We start from the raw sequence: 20247 nt of genomic DNA on the forward strand, positions 1-20247 counted from the left end.
ACACGATGAACTTTTTGTCAGTGGGAACTCGGAGCACTATTTCCCGAAATATCGATGCCGCATTTAGTAGTTGACTCGCCCCAAGTTGTGTGTGATCTTTGCCTGCACTCAGAATTCTCCGACGATAGCCTGGTAACTGTTACAATTTGGGACATTTAATAATCGATAATGTTCGTAGTTCCGCTGTTACTTTCAATCAAAACAAGCCTTGTCCGAGGTCTGGTAACTGCGCGTTCACATCAAACACTCGGACGAGCGACAGTCTTTCTAAACCTTACACAACTACATGTAACTGCGCTGACAAGACTAACGTACGGCCGTTGTCGTTGCTTTTGTCTGAACACATGAGGGATTTAAATAGATTTGTTGGTACATTTGGTCGGTCGGCCGCCGTCGTTATCCTAGAAGTAGAACGACTGTCGCTCATCCAAGTGTTTGGTGTGAACGCGCAGTTAGTCGGACCCGTTAATAAAATTGTTTCGATCACGCATTCGCGTGACGTGACATATCTTCGCCGTGTGACTTCTGCGTGTCGGGGACCGTCCGTTGACTGGGTCAGCTTAAGTTCATGTATTTCGGGACTTGTTGGTATAGACTCTTGAACTAGGAGTGCTTGAAGCGATGCTTTTACAGGATTTACAAAAAAATAAGGCAGGCACTATTTCTCCGAACGTTTGGGAAAATAAAGCTAGGCACTATTTCTCCGAACGTTCGGGAAAATAAAGCTAGGCACTATTTCTCCGAACGTTCGGGAAAATAAAGCTAGGCACTATTTCTCCGAACGTTTGGGAAAATAAAGCTAGGCACTACTTCTCAGAACGTTCGGGAAAATAAAGCTGGGCACTATTTCTCCGAGCACTCTGAAATCACATCCTTTCCACAAATTTCGGATATTATATAGATCTATAATTATAGTATAGGCCTACCAAAGATTGCTCGTACACTATGGTTCAATCGGTTCAAAAAATGTCCGCAGAAATGCTACAGTTCCAAACAGTTTTTCACTACAGATATGACGTGTTGCCTATGAAGGGCGCGTGTGCTGTGTAGATCTAGATCTAGGTCTACGAAGGGTTATTGATAACGACACATAGAACTAGCATAGATATCTGCGTTTGTCGCGGCCGCGACCAATCAATCGTGGCTCGATTTTTTGGCATTTTTTTGGTCCCCAAATCGGAGAATAAAAGTCAAATTAAAAAAAAAATTTTTTTAAAAGAAAGAAACCGAACCTCTTTACTTTTGAAAGAAAGTTCACCTTGCTTCACTTCGTCTCTTTCTCACTTGTTGTCATCACGTTGATTTGTTGAATACGTTACAGTTACTTTTTCGAAGTGTATACAGACCCGGTAACCGGGAACAAAGTCACGAAGTATACAGACCCGGTAGGGGGGAACTCTCTTTATTTTTCCCTCATTGTGGTGTTTTATTTTGTTTGGTGTGTATTTTTGTCTTTCTTGTTATTGTTCTGATGTGTTGTTTTTCTATCAATTTTTTAAAGGGGAAAAAGGGGGGGGGGGGGGGGGTTGTATAGCGTAACTTCATTTAATTTGATGTTCCTACCTTCATTAGATTCTATATATATAAATGTATATATATAGATTTAAATGTGTTATAATGTTAGAGCGTACGTTCCACCAAAACCGATCACTTGTACTGACCCTGGCAGGCCCCATAATGTGTGCGATTCCATAATTTACTTGTAATATTATATCCTGTACTTTAAAAAAAAATTACGCACATTTAGTGTTAAAACAGCCAATCTTCTTCGGACAGGTGGACTCACGCCCTTATTTGTTAATTTTTGTGGTTGTTTATGGGCTGTTCTAATTTTGATTTCATTCTGTTGTGAAACCCCTCTTTTTCACATTTTTACACTCATCTAAAAATCTCTAGTCTAACCAGACTAGCTCTTGAAAATTGAAATAGATATAGACCTAAAAATTTGCTCCTGTGTGTGTGTGTGTATGTGTGAGTGTGTCTGTGTGTGGTAGTACTGGTAGTAAGTGTGTAAGTGGAGAGTGAGGAGCGTGCGTGTGTTTGTTTTTCGGGCTTTATTTCAGCCTTTATTCAGTAACAACAGTTCAAAGTATACAAAAATAGAAACACAGGATTTATTCACTCCAGGGCTCATGAGTCGTTCCTCTCTTTCATTTTCACTCATTCATTCAATTCCCGTGTTCTCTCCCGCGGCTCATCCCCGTACATGACTTTCACACCCCACCCCCTCCCTCCAGGCACACACAAAGAAAATCTCACTCATTCCCTTGCACTCTGCGAACCATGGACAATAATATAGGCAAAACACTGCCTTAGCCGGACTCCTTTCGTTCGTGAGCTGCTGCTGTGGACCAGGCCGGGGGGGGGGGGGGGGGGGGGGCCGCCCCGTCCCCCCCCTTGTAGTTGCTGTCGCCTGTGGATACACCCGTACATTCTTCCTTTCACCTTCTCTTTCACTCACACTGTCTCTCCATCCACTACTCAGCTCGTCATACGTTGAAAAGTTGCCCACTGATCATGTTTAGTTAGTGTGTGTATAAGTTTGTGTGTGTACATGTGCATGATGGTGGTGGGTGTGTGGTGGGTGTTACTGAAGGTTGTCTGTAAGCGGGCGTTGCCATGCGGTGTTCCTTCCCAGACCAGAGGCAGAATGAAAGTTGGCGCCGAACTCTCGCAATAAATAGGCAAAAAATCACGAGACCGGAAGCCGGAAACCGTTCGGAGAAATAAAGATCGGCACTATTTTTCCGAACGTTCGGAGAAATAGTCACTTCGAAAAAATAATAACTCGCACACACACACACACACACACGCACAGACACACATACACACATACACATGCACGCAAACAAACAAAGACACACGGAGGGCATATAGGCCAAGGAATTTATGGACACCCCTGGAAAATGTTAAAGTCAGCTTTGGCAGTCACCTTGGTGATTTGCTGTTGATCCCGATTTTTTTCTCCCTGGGATCCTGATTTTGAGGTTTCATTGAGTGGCAGGTCTGTGTGTGGACAAAATTTTTACGAAGTGACTATTCGGACGATCCGAATAGTAAAAAATTACCCAGATCTATATTCGGACTCTGAATTGAGTCCAGCATGACATCCGTTCCGATTTCCGACACTTTTTTCTAAATATTTCCAGCATTTACGAATATTTTTTCTATTATAATGATATAACAGTCGAGACGTGAGCTTTAATATATCCAGTTACTAGATTTCTAGATCTTAGATTTAAATGTTGCGAGCGCCGTAAAACCTTATACTATACTATACTATACTCAGATTTAAACTGGCCCTCCCTGCATCATTGTTTGTTTTAAGCTCCTTGATATGAACAGAACGACTAAGTTGAGCTGATCTTGCCAGAGGCAAAGTTAATTATGTCGACCAATCTCGCACTCTCGGCTTGCTGGGGGAAGAGGCCACAGCTGTCGGTTTTGTGCGATGTGATTTTAAAAAATAATTACGGAAAAACTATAACGCGCAACAACAAAATCAAATTAAACATTTAGAAAGACAAATGGTGGTGGAAGTAATGATGATGCTGTACTGGTGGTGGAAAGACCCTGGTTGTCAGTTACCGTGTACTTAACTCCCATTGGGTAAATCTAATGAGAGTGCAGTCTTTTGACTTTGACACAAAATTACAGTCCTAGATCTAGTAGGCAATTCAAGTTATAATTTTGGTTTTATGTAAAATCCCCCGACGACAGTTATATTATGTAGCCTCCTTACACTCATCATGTAATTGATTTAGAAGCTGAGTCCGAACAAATAAAACATTTTTTGGGACCCGTTTTTTTTTAAAGATGTATTTTGGTCCTACAAAAACAATAAAAAAATTGTTATTGTTTTTATACATGCTTTTGTCATCATTGAGGGGGTTCTCCTCCCCCCCCCCCCCCCCACGAACGATTACGTTATATATAGCTTTGTAGGTGGATCAGCCAGAAATATTTTCTTGAATTTTGATGAACAGCCAGAATTATAGTAGAGCCATCGTTTAGAATTTGCGTAATTTTTCGTATGGCAGACAGTTTGGGATCTTGCTAGGTTTATGTTGTTCACCTTGCCAAAAAGATTGACTTTTTGCAACATGATTGGGGAAGCACATATATACACTGGGGTCGGATGCAGAAAAAGTAGATGTGTCTGAAGGATTTGATTACAATTTTGATTAGGAAAGTGACTTTTTCAGAGATTCAAAATTGTCTGTAAAAAAAATATGCTGTCTCTTGAGAAAAGTACACCTTTCAAGTTTCGAATTCTCACAAAGAAATGAATTATCATTTTGTCTATTATTAACTTGACCATTCAGTAAAATTGGTGTGGGTAATTGGAGACGGTTAGAGTGCGTCCTTTGGCCAATAAAAGTTAACTTAAAAAGATTCTGTTTTTTTTTCTCAAGTTTTTATGGTTCTCTGAATTCTGCTTTGTTGTAAACAAATCAGTAACAGGGGCTACTGTGACATGAATATCTTTTCTAAGTAATATAAATATAAACTTAAATTGACTTATTATTGTTTTCACCTTGATTTATGATTTCTCCATGTCTTTTTTAAAATGTCTGATTTTGAAACTTGCAACCATGAGTGAAATTTTCATGCTGCTCTCACTGTTGTCTCTTGTCAGCAAAATCATGACTGCGGCCGTGGTGGGCGTCACCCGTTATCTGGAGCTGCGTGAGCTTGGCCTCACTCGAACTCCCAAGTTTGCCAAGTGTTTGAAGACTGTGGAGCGTTTGCTTGAGGAAGAGGCCGCCAAACCTTTGTACAATCAGGTAGAAAACATATATAATGTTCTAGCTGATAAAAGAATTCACATTTTTTTCCATCTAGTTTGGATTTTGATCAAGTCGGCCTGCCCTTTCAACCGTAAGATTTTTCCTTTCTTTCCCCCCCCAGATCCTGACTGGTTTTTCTTGTGGCTTGACAATTTCTTTAGTCATGGAAACAGTCTTCTTCTCTTCTCTTTAGAACCTCCGAAACCACTTCTATTTCAAAATATATTCTAAAACTGCATTCCTCCTTTGTTGTGTTTGATAAAAAATTTCTCTGCATTTTTTTAACACATAGGTTGTTCGATGAAAAATTTAGAAAAAATCATTTTTTAAATGTGATGACTGTCAGTAAATGATATTAAGGCTGCCAGCTTAGCTTGGTCACAGTGAGGAAAATGGTCTCCTAGGGAAAGAGCTAAATGCCACAAAATTGGCTGTATGGGATATTAAAATACACATTATTGTGACAAGATTTACAAGTCTGGTCCATTTATATATTTTATCATGAATAATATTAAATATTTCTTTTGTTCATATTCAATTTTTTCAGCCATGTGAGTTCTCTGGTGAGCCCAGGTCCACATACCTGATGGATTTTAGTCCTAACAAGTAAGTACTTTCTCGACCTGTAGCATGGCTTGAGATTTCAAGTGGGTTGTTTTCTTTTTGTATTAATCTGGTGTTTTAGCTTTCCATAAATTGCATAGTGTTTGCTGATATATTATTAAGTTTTCTGAGAAATGGTGGGAATTTCAGCAGTTTTACAGCATTGTTGTTTTTACCCTATGCTGTCCTTTTTTTTTTTTTGACTCTTCTCTCTCGACTTGAAAATTTCTACTGTTTGAGACTTCGTAGTGGAAAGTGTAGTACTTGAAGAAGCCTTCGTGGGCTGCTTGCTGATAAAAATAATTAGGAAAAACACACACAGACAAAAAAAGACAAATGCATTTTCTGGGACACTTGATTATGGACATCTAGAACAAAACTGAGGGCAAAAGAGGCAGGGATAGACTCAAAGCATCCTACTTGGAGACATGAAACCGATGGGGGATTGGGAAATATCAAGATAAAATTGCTTTTTTTGAGAGCATCCAAGCAAAGGAATGGATGGAGAACCATGATGGCTGATGTCTGTCGCAGATCTGGCACTTGATAGTGATGAATTCTTTTTCAGATCTCGTATAGCTTCAACTCACGGTGATCACACTGTGCGAGTTACAGACATACAGACAGGTCGCTGTACACACATTCTCACTGGTCATCCACGTACCCCGTGGTGTCTCGCCTTTCACCCGGCTTCTGATGATATCTTGGCCTCTGGCTGTCTGGCAGGGGAAGTTCGGATCTGGGATCTGTTGGTGAGTTATTTCTTTGTCACAGTTTTGCTCTTTTGGCTTTAGCCACCTTCTTTCTTTTTCCTTCAGCTGATTTTGTGATTGGGCAGTTACTTATATAATATATATTTGGACAGAAGGGCGAGAGCCCAGCTGTTGCTGGATTGATAACAACAACAACATATAATATATATGTAAGGGTTGAATTAAGGGGAAGGGGAGTGGTTATTTACAATGACGAAAGACTGGCTCTTTTTTGGATGGAAATGATCATGGCCAGTTAGCACTTCCAGCAATTACTAAATGCTCTGTGGGTTTTATTTATTTTCTATAGATTGAAACAAGCATGGCACCCTTTCTGTCAAGTCAACACTGCACACTTTCAGGTGTGTGTCATACAGTGCTCTGTTTGAGATTTGTATGTGGTTACTTTTTTTTATTCTTCTAGTTTTGATGGTAACTTCTCGGTCAATAGCCATGAATCCCGTTATATGATTTTTAAGTTTTGTGTTTCCCTTGTTATGCCACCAGGGAGGTGGAAGCGAAGTTCTCCAAAACCCCATTGCGGGTGCGGTGATCACCTCTCTATCGTTCCACCCAACCGAGCACCTCCTGGTCTTCTCCACCATGAACCGGATCCACTTCTGGGACTGGCACAAACCCCAGCCTTTTGCCTCCGCCTGTACCTCCAGCTTGAATGAACGAGTCAGGTATGCCAGAGAGATTTAGAGCCTGATGACTTTGTTTAGTTAACGGCACTGCTTGTAGTTTAAATAACTCCTTGTGGGTGGTTTGGCGGATGCTGTGGTGTGGTTTGCTCCTTCTCTCCTATCAAACATCTATCGTCCTCATCTCTCCTCCTACTTTTTTGTGTTTGTTACTCTATTGTAACACCTAATCTTTGGCACTTTTATGACCTTATTGTGTTGGAAGTTCCGTTAAACTCTTACTAAAATTAAAAACTCCTCGTCTCCTGCACGCAGCTGGGAGCGGCTTGCGGTCAGTACAGTTGTACTGGTGAGCCGCTGGCATTCCAATGTATCTTCTGTTAATAAAGGGGAAAAAACAATCTTGGCACATGGATTGGAGTAGCCACCTCATAGTATTTTCTTTTTAGTGTTGTTTTGTCTTAGTCATGACTCATGGTGAAATGTAACCACGGAGTCACTCACTGATCTTTTTGGGAAGAAACGTATATTTTTGGTGAGGCTGACTTCCATGTTTTTGTTACAAACTTACTTTACCTGTTGTACTTGTTCCGTTTTCTCGCGCACTTTAAGCTGTCCTCACACGGAGTTGAGAAAATTATGTCGATACTTTCTTGTCCATGAACGTTGATGTCAAGCTGATGTACTGTTTGTTCTTTTTTGTTTTCCTCAGGTGGATTCGTTTTGATCCATTTGGTGAAATTCTGTACACTGGAATTTCCAACATCACAAATCCTAGTGATGATATTGACCTTGGATATGTTATTAACACCAGGTCAGTAATTCTATCCTAATATTTCTCTGGTTTGGTTTGTTGTGCAGTTATTAGCCGTAAATGTTTCCAGATTATGGGTTATGATGCTTAAAACTAGTCACTCAATAGTTACTGATACTGACTTTTTTTTTTACTGAATGCTTTTTTGGTTAATGTTTGTAAGTACATGTACTTTGTCATAAACTTCGATCTGTCTGTATTTAAAGCTATAAATGTTTAAATAATAATTGTTTGATTAGTTCGTCAAACCATGATTGGCAGATTGTCTATGTTGTGCAAAGGAAATATAAATTGCCTGTACGTCACACAAATTTGTGGTAACCAAACTTTTTTTCCCTCCTTACTTTTTATTTCTATGACTTTGAAGTCAAACTTCCACAAACATCCACCTGTCCAGGACAGTCACCTTTATCAGCAGCTACTTCTCACGTCCCCCTTGTGTTTTAAAAATATTTCAATAACACTTTTTTAGATGGCTGCCCCTCTTAGTCGACCACTTTTCTCTGTGGCAGTGGGTGCATAAATTTTGAATTACGATTTTTCAGTATTTTCCAGTAGCAATCTTGCTTCTTTGAGTCGAGAGTGGGGAGGAAAAATGGAATTGTAATATTCATATATGTAGTAGGCAGAAACATGTCATGGGTGGTTGGCGGGTGCTCTGGTGTGGTTTGCTCCTTTTTTCCTATCAAACATCTATCGTCCTGATCTCTCCTCCTTGTTTATGTTTGTTACTCTCTTGTAACACCTCTAATCTTCCGCACTTATGTGACCTTGCCGTATTGTGTTGCAAGTGCCATAAAACTCTTACTAAAAAAGTTTTTAAAAAACATGTTGTCAGTGGGATTTTGGAGGAAACGTCTTTCAGGAAAAAACCAACTTGTTTCTGCTTTTGCCTTGTCAGCGACGGCAACCCCGAGAATCCCGAGTCTGACAGCCAGGAGTCCCAGGACGAGAGACGAACCAGCCAACGGCTCAACCGTGTGCGCTATCGGAGGCTGCTGCGTCGCTTTATGGCGTTTCAGCAGGGGAGAACACGGGCTGGTATGTGTGTATGGTCTCCAGATTATATTGAACAGTGATGTTAATCTTCCTAGGATCCGAGGAAATCTGGGTTTTTGAGCCTTGCCTTACTCTTGCTTTTACTAGAGTGTACTGTACTTTCTTTTCATATCATCGTTAAACAAGAGATTGGGGGTGTGTTTCAGTTTGGTCGTGGCACCAATGTTTGACTTTTTATCTTCAGCATCACTGATTGAAGCTGATTGATGCCACTATTTCCCGAGGCTGGGGATGTTTTGGGCTTTTTTTTGGTACTTTATGTGATAGGTTCTGATGCGCACATTGTATGTAATGATAGTTTTCTCAAGTGTGTCATGGTCTGTAGGCTGCACCACTGGATGTGCAGTCCAGGAATCATGGGTTCTAGCCTTGGTCAGTCAGGAAGTTTTTTCTCGTGGACAGTGTTTTCTTTAGCTTGTCAAGTGGTTTGCTGGTGAGCACTCTAGCGTGATTTGTTTCTCTTTTGTAAAAGTTTTACGGCACTTGCAACTCAATAAGGTCATATAAGTGCCGAAGATTAGAGGTGTCACAAGAGAGTAACTAACACAAAAAAGAAGGAGGAGAGATAAGGACTATAGATGTTTGATAGGAAGGAAGGAGCAAACCACACCAGAGCACTAGCCAACCACCCACATGTGATCTTTTGACTGGTTGGGGTGCAAGACTGTAAACTCTCGCACCATCACTGTTCATGATGTTTTTGGACATTATCTGGTAATTCTGACCCGTGCACGCCTTTTGTCTAAAGTGACTTTGGAGTTCAATATTTGAGGATTGTATTTTTAACTGTTGTATGTTTTAGCATGATGCCTGTCTTGTCCAGTTAGCTTGATTATCTTTTTCATTTAATGAATTTTGAAGATATTCTCATGGAGATATTATCTACATATTCCTCTCTATTGTTCGTTAAAAATAAAAATGATGGAAAGCCAAATTAAATATTTTTTGAAGATTACTGTATTCTTTGTCTTACTTCTCTGAAATTGCTGTATTTATAGTCGAAATGAAGAAAATAATTTTCAGTATGTTTTCTCTTTGCAGTTCTTGTGTACTAAAATAGTTCTGTTGATATTTTTGTTGTTGTTTATTTTTGAAGCTGAGAGTTACCCGCCACCACGTGATGCGAGATCACCTGTCCACGAGGAGAATTTGAACAACGCTCGTCAGTTTGCTGCGCATGTGACTCGAGCTGTGGTTGAAAGTGCTCATGAGGATTCTGTGATGGATTTACGGTGAGTTTTCTTGGGAGTTATTACTGTATACAGTATAACACAGATAGGTAGAACGCAGAAGACTCGAAATCACGCATCGGACGAACTGTGCCTGCGGTTCCATTTTTTTTCTTCTTTATCTTTGTCAGATACCCCTTGAACTACGGATCCTTCGAACTACCAAGGCCGGTCGTGACGAATTCGAGCTATCCATGTACTTTAACAGTATTTTTGTTTGCCATTCTTCTATTCTGTTGAGGAATGTTTTACGGTTGTATTTGTCCCGGTCTGTTTCGTGGGTGGTTGGAGGGCGCCACCAGCAGGTCCCACGTCTTTACTTTCCCTGCTTAGTTTGTATGTCTCACTTTTTCCCTTCACTAAATGGCCATTATTGTGACGATGTTTTTCTCTTTACAACAGAACAAACCTCTCTGTTTCTTCTGAAATGTGATGGTTACTTTCCCATTTGTCTTATATCCAGAGGCTGACAGTGGTTGTTTTTTTTTTGGGGGGGGGGGGGGGGGGGGGGGGGGTTGGCTGAAATCAAAGTAGAGGTACTGTGTGTCATGTTTGTTATTGTCTTAGTAGAGGAACTGTGTGTCTTGTTGTTTGTTATTGGTGGGTGGTTGGCGGGTGCTCTAGTGTGGTTTGCTCCTTCTTTCCTATCATACATCTATCGTCCTGATCTCTCCTCCTTTTTTGTGTTTGTTACTCGCTTGTAACTCCTCTAATCTTAAGCACTTATATGACCTTATTGTGTTGCAAGTGCCGTAAGACACTTACTAAAACTAAAAGTTTGTAATTGTCTTCTTTTCCACAGAGTTGACCGAGGGGGTAGTGGCTGGAGGAGTCGCAGTGACAACAGCGCTTTTGACACAGTCGGGGACACTGCAGGTGCCTCGTCGGCTGACCACTGGCCAATCAGCGGAGACCCGCCGTCTGCTTCTCGGAGACCGGAGACTCGCCGTTCAGTGGCTCCCGTTGCCAATCGTCGCTGGGGACGTTATCAGCCGAGTTTCTTCAGGCAAGATCGGGAGACTTCGGACAGAATGCAGATGGAAGACGGGAACAACAACAGTCATCGGACAGACCTGAACTTGAGACCGGGCTCTGGGGGGCCATCTCCTCTCAGGGACCGAGGATTGCCGGGGCACAGAGCCACTGGACTGCCATCTGACAGTGATTTAGGGTTGCCGTCTGACAGAAGTGTGGGGTTGCCATCTGGCAGTGGCCTGCGGTCATCGGCTAGCAGCACTGTTGGGCTGCCGTCATGTCTTGATCTAAGTGTGCCATCAGCCCGTGTCACCGGGGCACCTTCCAGCTCCGAACCTGTGCCTTCCCCCATGGACTTAACCATGCCGTCTCAAAACGCTGGGCCGCCTCCGGCCAGCAATGATGAACTGCTGTTTCAGCAGGTTGCTAACCCCCCACCCAGCAGAAGAGCAGTGCCACCGTACGTTAGGTTGCCGATGTACCTTGATGATGTGACCCCGCCGACCCCTGGTGGTTTTGAGGTGCGCAGAACGGACGCTCTGTTTTCCCCCGTGGAGGCGAGGCGAAGAGCCCTGGGGCTCGGGGAGTATGGTTCAGGGTCCGGGGGATCCGACGTGACAGAACCTTCGCCTGGTCGAAGGCAGCCCCATGCCAGTTTGGACTTCCGCCCGTGGGCAGCGACCAGCAATGAGCAGCGTGACAGGGGCAGTGGGTCAGAGAACTTCTTGGAAGACAACGAGTTCGAGATTTTGCCGGTGGACCAGGGACGCGTGGGATCTGTCGAACAGGGGCAAGAGGGAGAGCCGAGAAGTAGTGACACAGAAAGTGACCCCGCGATGTCTCGCCTGCGCCAGCTCGTGGCCTCGCACGCTCTGCGCAGGGCACGTGGTGGAGGTCCGCCGCCGGACATGACTCTTTCTGTTTACATGCCATCTTCGGGACCCGAAATCGGGCAGGGCGCCAGAGAACCTGCCAGCAATCCTATTGTGCGGAGAGACGTTTTCTTTGGTTTGGGTCGTAGTGGTGCTTCGGAAAGTGAAACTTTTGGTACCAGCAGCCCAGCGTTGTCAACGCAGATACAGGATGGAGGAGAGTCCTCTGTTGCCATGACAACGGCAAATACGAGCTTTCTGTGGCGCCCGGCACTCACAGAAGACAGTGTGTGGAGGAGTGCAGCATCGAGCAGGTCCCAGCACGAGTCACCGGAGGAGAGAGAGCCGTACAGGCCAACGACCTCAATGTGGTGGGCGGGGCCTCGTAGATCCTCCTACCAGAACACATCAGATGACAGAGGGGGGCCATACCAGGTCTCTATGCCGGATTGGAGGAATCGCAGGCGTCTGCACGGAGAATCTGATGGGAACTTTCGTCGCTCTTTCAACTTCCAGCTGCCGTTTGCCCGACCTGGCAGTCCAGTGATGAGGCTTTACCGCAACGTAACGGACCGGACCAGCCAGACGTTTGGGGCCATGAGTCTGCCGCAGAGTTTTGACCAAGGCACAGATGTGATGGAAACCAGTCCTGTCGCTGATGATTTGAGGACAAGACACGCACAAGACGGGCAGGGGAATGAGGTTGGCTCACGTGCCTCGGGTCAGAACGGTTCGGCTAGTGCAACAACAGCAAAGTCCCCGTCCTCCCATGGCAGTGACCCTGCTTGTGTTTCTGAAGAACACAGGGGGACTAGTTTCGGCAATAGAGACGGTAGTGCTCCAGGTTTTGATACAGACAATGGTCGGGCAGCTTCCTCAGCCAGGAATGATATTGCCACCAGCCCGGGGTTGCCCTGTACAGAACCCCATGCCCCTTCGTCCCAGCCTCCAGTATTAACCACTGGAGGAGTAGGCTGCTCTGATCTTTCACCCATACACTCTTCTCCGCCGACCGGGACTGTCAGTGCTCCACATCGCGCATCAGATGTAGCTCCCGGTCTCTCGCTGCCTGCTGTGTCCACCACCTGTCCCTCCTCCTCATCCTCTTTTGCCCCTTCATCATCCTCCACATCATTGTCGAGTCAGAATTCGTCTCACAGTACCATTCTTGCTAATGTACCAGTGAGTTGCACAATCACCACTAGTTCCCCCCAGCGACATGGACCCGCCCTCTCTCCTGTCTGCCGTCAGAATATAACGCTTAGTTCTTGTTCTCCTCCCTCCCAGTTTGTGTTGTCTGACGGTTTACCATCCTCTACACTGCCTGTTACATCTTCTGGTCCTATTTCCACCTCCCTCTACACAAGGGCAGACCATTCCTCCCCGTACACATCACAGACCTCGTCTGTGAACTCATTGTCTCCTCAAGTCCTCATGTCCACCAGCCCACCCTCTCCCGCGTCCTCCAGCTCAGGCCCTGCTCCGCAGCACATCATGTCTGTCACGTCCGCTGCCTGCTTGTTGCTGTCGCTCAACCAATCTGGCCGTCCCCTCTTCTCTTCGCCCGCGTCGGAACTGTCCACAGTGGCAGCCATCTCAGGGGGCGCCTCGGTGTCGGGCACGTCGGTCAGACCCACCCCTTTCGCATGCGCCACCGCCTCCGGACAGAGTCGAAGAAGTGCTGAGACGTCGGTCAACTCACTGGACCTGCGAGAAAGAAGCAGAGACCTAGAGGCCAGGCCTCATGCAGAAACACCTAGTAGTACGTGGAGGAGAAGGAACACCATGGCCATAGCCAGACTTACACATTCTTTGCGCAATAGAACACACGCCAGCCGGGTGCTTCACGAGCAGGAACTGAGACGTGCTGGGGTCACCTCTTATGTCGGGAGACAGTACGATCTCGAAGGATCAGGAACAGAAACAATGCATGTTCTCCCGCAGTTGGGGTCCAGAAGAAATTCGGAGGAAGATGCCCCACTTGCCTCCCGGGACAGCTCACGCGGCAATGACTCGTTGATGAGCTCAGACATCTTTGACAGAGCTCACGATACTGCGCCCTCGGCCGGTCGCTGGGGTCGGAGAAATACAACCAGCGAGGCGGGTGGGTCTTGGCCGGATTGTTTGCCCGCGGCGCGTGTAGAGGGGAGTGTGAGCCCTGATGTCTCAGACAGTGTGCAGCAAGACTCCGAGCTGCCGTGGCAGAGAAGGTTTCCGATGAGGGGAGATAATTCGTCTGTGGAAGATACCCAGCACGCCGCCGCCTCCAGACCAAGCTCCGAGGGTCCGTCAGGGGAGATCTCTCGAGGGGCGGATGCGGGTGGGCGGCCAGCGGAGGACCCGTCTGGCCAGTCGGCGTCCAGCATGGAGACGATGCGTGACATGCAGGACCGGCTGCAGCAGGCCGTGCAGCAGCTGCGCGAGGTGCAGAGCAGCGTGCAGAGACTGGCCTCCTCGTCTGGACAGCCGCTCGACGACATGATGCCCACAGAGGACGTGACCGAATACCTGGAGCATCGGGTCAGTCACACTGGCGGAATATGATAATAATAGCACAGTCTGTAAAGATAAAAGTAATAAATAGAATTTGTTTTAGCTCAAATTTCCACTCAACAGCTCTATGCTTAATGAATAATGTATTGTAAATTGTATCTATAGTGCCCATGTCCCTACCCAAAAGTACGCTCATTGGGTGGTGAAGGGGGCCTGTGGGTGAATGGATTTAACCCCCCCCCCCCCCCCCCCCCATCATGTTTTTCTCGACTCTGTATAGTATAGCTATCATTGTATTGATGTTATGGTTGTGGGCATTCTTTTTTTATATCAATTTATTTATTTTGGGGGGCTGAAAATGAGGGAATAAGATTTTTAGAACCGTTCTTTGAAAAACCTATAAAACTAATCAACAGTCAGTTAAAGAGTATTTGCAAGGGTCCCAGTCCAGTGTAGAACAAGCAGATTTAAGAAATATTGCGATTTATTGAGATCATCAGTCTGCTATTGCAGTGTGTGTACTAGATCTATTAATGGTTTTGTTCTCTCTGTGTCAGGTGTCAGAATTGGACCGCAGAATCTCGAACCTGGAACAAAGCTACAACACGAGGCTGAGGATGTGCCAGAGAGCTCTACTTCACAGGTGGGGGAAAAACAGATGTTTCTTTGTCTTGTCGCTTGTTGTTGTAGGCCACTTGGTGAGGTTTGCTCCTTTTATTTTCAAAAATCACCAAAAACACTGTTTTTGTTGCTCTGGCTTGACTAAATTGTTACTCGCCTGCAGATTATATATTGCTCAGTCTAACATTTAGGTCTTGACATGCTTGCAAGTTGTTCCCCCTACAAGAGCGATAAATAGATTCAGTTTATCTGTTGTAAGTCTTGTCTACTGTCTACGCCAGTTTCACAGTATAAAAATAGAGACAAAGACAAAGGTTTGTGTCAGCAAATTGCCTCATTGTGGGTTTTATTTCTCAAGTTGATGTGCTTCTGCCTTAGTCAGTTGGATTTGCTTTCTATCAAGCGTTGTCCGGTTAATTTTTATCTACATATATATTGTGATTTTGATGCCTTTTTACTGGCTTCAACAAAGACTAGTTTCTTATTTAAAAGGACAAACTATGAACAAATGTTTTTCCTGTTGCAGAATTCAGGGCATCAGGGAGAGGCGCATCTCATCGCACAGCCCGTTCTACAGAACTGGACTGTCTCGCGGGAGACAGCGACCAGGCAGCAGAACCGAAGACGGTCAAGAGGCTGAGAGTAGCAGAGGAGGGAGACCTGGTCTGCGGAGACGAACCAAACTGACGATGGCTCAGAGACTGCGGGCAGCCAGCCGGCCCGGTGGACTCCCCAGATACACACCGTCCACTCCGTCCACTTCTGCGTCCAGTCCCCCATCTGGAGGTCAGTACTTGCACATTTGTGTGTGTGTATGTGCACTGACAGAACTGCACTTCTCATCCTTTTAGAAAAATAAATCTCATAATGATTGTTAGATATGTAAAATATGTAGTTTATGATTTACGTATTGTCACACTGGGGATTGGTACTTGTTATTTTAGTACTTGATTCTGTATCAGTAAAAATATGTTATCTGTTTTTGAGCAAAAGCTGTTTTTGGTGTTGTTGTAGACCTTGAGCATATGCCCTTAAGCCCAATGCCGTGTCATAAAAGGTGGAGATCTTCAAAAGTTGATCTTTGCTGCAGTACAGGGTTATCATCTGTGGTGGGGTGGGTGGAGAGGAAGAAGTTAATTTTTAGTAAAGGTGCACATTTCTATTGAGCTAATGTCTTCCTTTTGGTACGTTTTGTATGTGTGTGTGTGCACGTGTTTTTGTGTGTGTGTGTGCACGTGTTTTTGTGTGTGTGTGTTTCCCCAGCCCTAAACGGCTCATATCAACTAGCTTCCTTTTGATTTAACCAACTAAACCTTTTCCCCAACAGGTCACCAGAATAACACGCTACTGCGGTGTCTGCGGCAAAGTCATCCAGCCTCCACGTCCTCGTGAGTAATGTCTTCCAGTTTTGTTTGTTTGTTGTCTTTCTTTTTTTATTGGGAGGGATATCGTGTTTCAAATATGGTAATTTGGAAATAATATGGTACCTTTGTTTTTTTCTTGACCTGGTAATAAGTGCTTTTGTTATTTACACAGTCTCAGTAGCGCCAATCTTAACCAAGACTGTAATGGTTCCAGATGGAAGTCTGCAGTTAGTGTAGTATTTTGAAAAATTCCTGGCAAAATGCTTCGGGCCCAAGAAATATCTACTGATGCAGATGTATTATGTCGACAAATTTTCTGTAAGAAAATAGCTTGTAGAATTCTGAGAAATGGTGGCAAAATGCTTCGGGCCCATGGAATATCCACTGATGCAACCATATCATACATGGACAAAGGGATAATGGGTGTGTGTTGTGTTTCAGTAGTTGTTGGTTTGGGTTCCAATTTATTTGCACCGGAGGAGCAGGCTGCTCTGTATGTTAGTGTTTTAGCACCTATAAATGGCTGCTTGCACTGTATGCTTCCCAGGAAGTTGAGATTGTTTCAGAATGCTCTCAGGTCTGCTGGGGTAATAGTATAGACTGTGAAGAGCATAGAGCTTGCTGTTGAGAGGGGATTTGCGCTATACAAATGCTATCTATTATTATTTCTATTTTCAGAAGCACACCAGCCCAACGAGCATCTAGCAGCACCTCCACTCGACCATCAGAAGAAGTGCGGTCTATCACAATCCAGGCCGGGGAAGAGTCGACGGAGCGGACGCAGCAGAGCTGGCAGGGTCTGCGCCACGTTCACCTACACCCCGACTACTCACACAGCATTCTGGACGACGCGGTGAACAGGCCGCGGTGGTTGTCCCAGAACTTGATGAATAATACTATAGCTCGTGAGTGTCGTGTCCTAGAACTGGATGTATAATGCAATTTGAATTAATCAAAATGTATCTGCTCTTGGTCATGCCTTCAGTATTTTGTATACAAGTCACAACTTTTGTAAAGGTCTGCTGTGATGCTGCAACATTTTGGGATGGCCGTTGAGTAAACATTTTTATGTGAACTGAGTTGGCAACATTTTTATTTTATTTAGAAATTAGTCTTTCTTTCAAAAAGTGTTTGCTAAAACTATTTCTTTGTTATTTGTGGTTTCCATTGATGCTGAAAAGAAGACTGCAAATGAAGGTGTTTTGAGGTTATTTGTGTTTTTTTGTTTTTTTACAAATGTGAAGGTTTTCCTGGCATAAGAAATTGATTTAGTCCTGAACAACTACGATCCTATAAAAAAAAGTAAAACTGAGAAAGCAAAGATTTCACATGTTCAATCTTTTTTGCTTCAGAAAATTTCCTGAGTCGAGAAGAGTACGCTGTGGCTAACAACATCATCCCCGACACCCACCGCATCCAGTACTGGGACCTGAGGAAGTGTCTGGTGCCAGATATCTCTGACAGTGAGTTACAATTGTGTGGTGGTTTACAGTCGGCTGGTCAGTGTTACAGCTGTGTTAGTTTACGGAAGGTAGCTGGTGGGTTCCACTTTATGATGATAATGATAATGATAATTGCATTTATATGGTGTCTATCTGCATTAAACAGCATGTGCTGTGAGCTTTACAAATATTATTACTCCAGTAGACCCTAGAATAGGCCATTCCCAAAGGGAGGGTATTAGCACGTTCTTATGCACAGTAGAATTGTAAATGGGGTGATTTATCAATGTCATGCTCATACTACTGTGCTGAAACAATGTACGGGGAACTGCTGCTTTTTCTTTCCTAATCCTTACTATCATCGTTTTGCCCCTATTTCTTTTGTATGTTTGTTACTCTCTTGTTGACTGCCATTTCCAGGGTGCCTTGATAGTTGAAGCTGACTTTGTGCTGTTGAAGCTAGACAGGTCAGCAGAGTGAGTCTGATTCCCTGTTTGGACTTCTCTGTTGACATCCACCCCTTGGCGTTCACATCACCGTATGCAGTTGCGAGCGCTTTAAAACCTCACAAAAACTAAATTAAAGACCATAGAACACTGAAACAGTTTGGCTTCTGGAGAACCATGGTTTACTGTTCCTGTTGTTTCTGTGTGCCTGTTGATGGTTCTCCCTGGAGCTTGGAAAGGATTCGTACACAAACTTTTTCACCACGCACTTTATTTCTGCCTGTCCTCTGGTTTGACCAGAACAAAATGACCATTTTCGTGTCAACCAATGGTCTTCACTTTACCTCATACCATGACTTCGTGTGTCGTTGGCGGGTGTTCTGGTGTGGTTTGCTCCTTCTTTTCTATCAGACAACTATCGTCCATCGTCTTTATCCCTCCTTCTTTTTTGTGTATGTTACTCTCTTGTAACACCTCTATTCTTTGACACTTATCATATGACTTTATTGTGTTGCAAGTGCCGTAAGACTCTTACTAAAACTAGAATTAATTAAATGATCAATGGTCTTCACATTACCTCCCACTTGTGACTTCCACCTCCAGGCAAGGCGAATGTGATCGTGCCTCACTGCAAGCTCCACAACGACGCCAGCGTGGACATCTCCCAGGACGGCACTCTCCTGACGACCATTGTGCCGAGCCTACGGGGCTTCCCCGACGGTAACATCCTGGCTGTGTTCTCCCTGCGGCCCGACTCCCTCGCCCAGTGCCTGTACACCAAGAAGTTTGGTAAATATCTCTGCGGGGACACACAGGGCTCCTGCTGTGTTCTTGAATTCTAGGAGTCCTTGAATTTCGCCAGATCGGACATGAACAAAATTTCTGTAGGAAAATCGATACTACTATTCCTTTCGGACAAGTGTAGGCCTATCAGAAATAGGCTTTCAGCATGCCATGACTTTCTTCACCAAATCTCCTTGAATTTTTAGAATTTTTCCTTGAAATCTTGAATTTGGTTGGGAGTTCATGGCAGGAACCTTGTGTACATTAAGAAGTTCCTGTAAATATCTTGGAGGACACGCACATGTCGTGTGGCCCAGTGCTTATTAACCAAGAAGTTTGGTAAATATCTCGTTGGACACACGTTTCATGTGGGTCAGCTGGCTGCTCAAAAATAAAGACAGAAAGACGTAGATTTTGGTACACATGAGATTGAAGTTGTCCATGGCAGGTCTCTGTTCTCTGCTGTGCTGCCTCTTTATTGTTTCTGAAGTCTTGCCTCCCCTTCCATGGAGGGTCTTTGTTCTCCGCTGTCCCGTTATTGTTTCTGATATCTTGTCTCCTCTGCTGTGCTGGTTGAAGGATGCCACTTGTAGATCCTACTTCTGCTCTTTTCCTTTGTTGTCACTGTCTGTGTCTGTCTGCCTGCCTGTCCATCTGTCTGTCTGTGTCTGTCTCTCTCTCTCTCTGTCTGTCTGTCTGTCTGTCTGTCCATCTTGCTTGTCTCCTGCACTAAATGACTGTTGTGTCAATGCCCTTCTCATTACTCAAATGAGACCAAACAGCTCTGAATGACTGAATGTGTAATGGCCTGTTGCAAATGGCTTAAAACGCTTACTAATTTTAATTATTTTTTAAATCATATAATCTCTACCCACTGCTTGATTCCTCCCCCCCCTCCCAGGTCCTAACGCCATCTCTGTGAGCCTGAGCCCCAAGAACAACTTTGTAATGGTGGGCCTGGCCTCCAAGCGCTACTTCTACTTCATCACGCCCACCATGATGGTGGCCCAGGTGTATCAGCTGGTCAAGCAGAAGGCCGGAGAGAGGTCCATGCAGGTGAGGCCATGAAAAAACGGCTTTCTTTGTGTGTGGGTGATTGATGGGTGCTCTGGTGTGGTTGGCTCCTTTTTACTAATCAAGCATCTATTGTCCTTGCCTCTCTTCCTCCTGTAATCTGTCTACACTCTTATGACCTAATCGTGGGTGGTTGGTGGGTGCTCTGCTGTGGTTTGCTCCTTTTTTTGTAACACATCTATTGTTCGTCACTTATATGACCTTATTGTGTTGCAAGTGCCGTAAAACTCTTACTAAAACTAAACTTGTGACCTAATCATGTTACCAGTGCCGTAAAACTTTTACG

At 44.4% G+C, this 20247-nt stretch overlaps 1 protein-coding gene across 1 annotated transcript in view; it reads left to right on the forward strand.

Moving 5' to 3' along the window:
* The window catches only part of LOC101846902, a 27517-nt gene that overhangs the window by 2589 nt on the left and 4681 nt on the right, over positions 1 to 20247 (forward strand). Inside the window, exons 2-16 of the mRNA XM_005104538.3 lie at positions 4640 to 4787; positions 5338 to 5396; positions 5962 to 6145; positions 6653 to 6831; positions 7502 to 7603; positions 8505 to 8644; positions 9759 to 9894; positions 10694 to 14258; positions 14789 to 14874; positions 15379 to 15638; positions 16180 to 16240; positions 16895 to 17121; positions 17569 to 17679; positions 18708 to 18893; positions 19789 to 19943. Coding sequence (XP_005104595.1) covers positions 4647 to 4787; positions 5338 to 5396; positions 5962 to 6145; positions 6653 to 6831; positions 7502 to 7603; positions 8505 to 8644; positions 9759 to 9894; positions 10694 to 14258; positions 14789 to 14874; positions 15379 to 15638; positions 16180 to 16240; positions 16895 to 17121; positions 17569 to 17679; positions 18708 to 18893; positions 19789 to 19943 — 5592 coding nt within the window. The 5' untranslated portion in view covers positions 4640 to 4646. The remainder of the gene's footprint in view (positions 1 to 4639; positions 4788 to 5337; positions 5397 to 5961; positions 6146 to 6652; positions 6832 to 7501; positions 7604 to 8504; positions 8645 to 9758; positions 9895 to 10693; positions 14259 to 14788; positions 14875 to 15378; positions 15639 to 16179; positions 16241 to 16894; positions 17122 to 17568; positions 17680 to 18707; positions 18894 to 19788; positions 19944 to 20247) is intronic.

Source organism: Aplysia californica, unplaced genomic scaffold (assembly GCF_000002075.1).
Source record: "Aplysia californica isolate F4 #8 unplaced genomic scaffold, AplCal3.0 scaffold00424, whole genome shotgun sequence".
Taxonomy (NCBI): Eukaryota; Metazoa; Mollusca; class Gastropoda; order Aplysiida; family Aplysiidae; genus Aplysia; species Aplysia californica.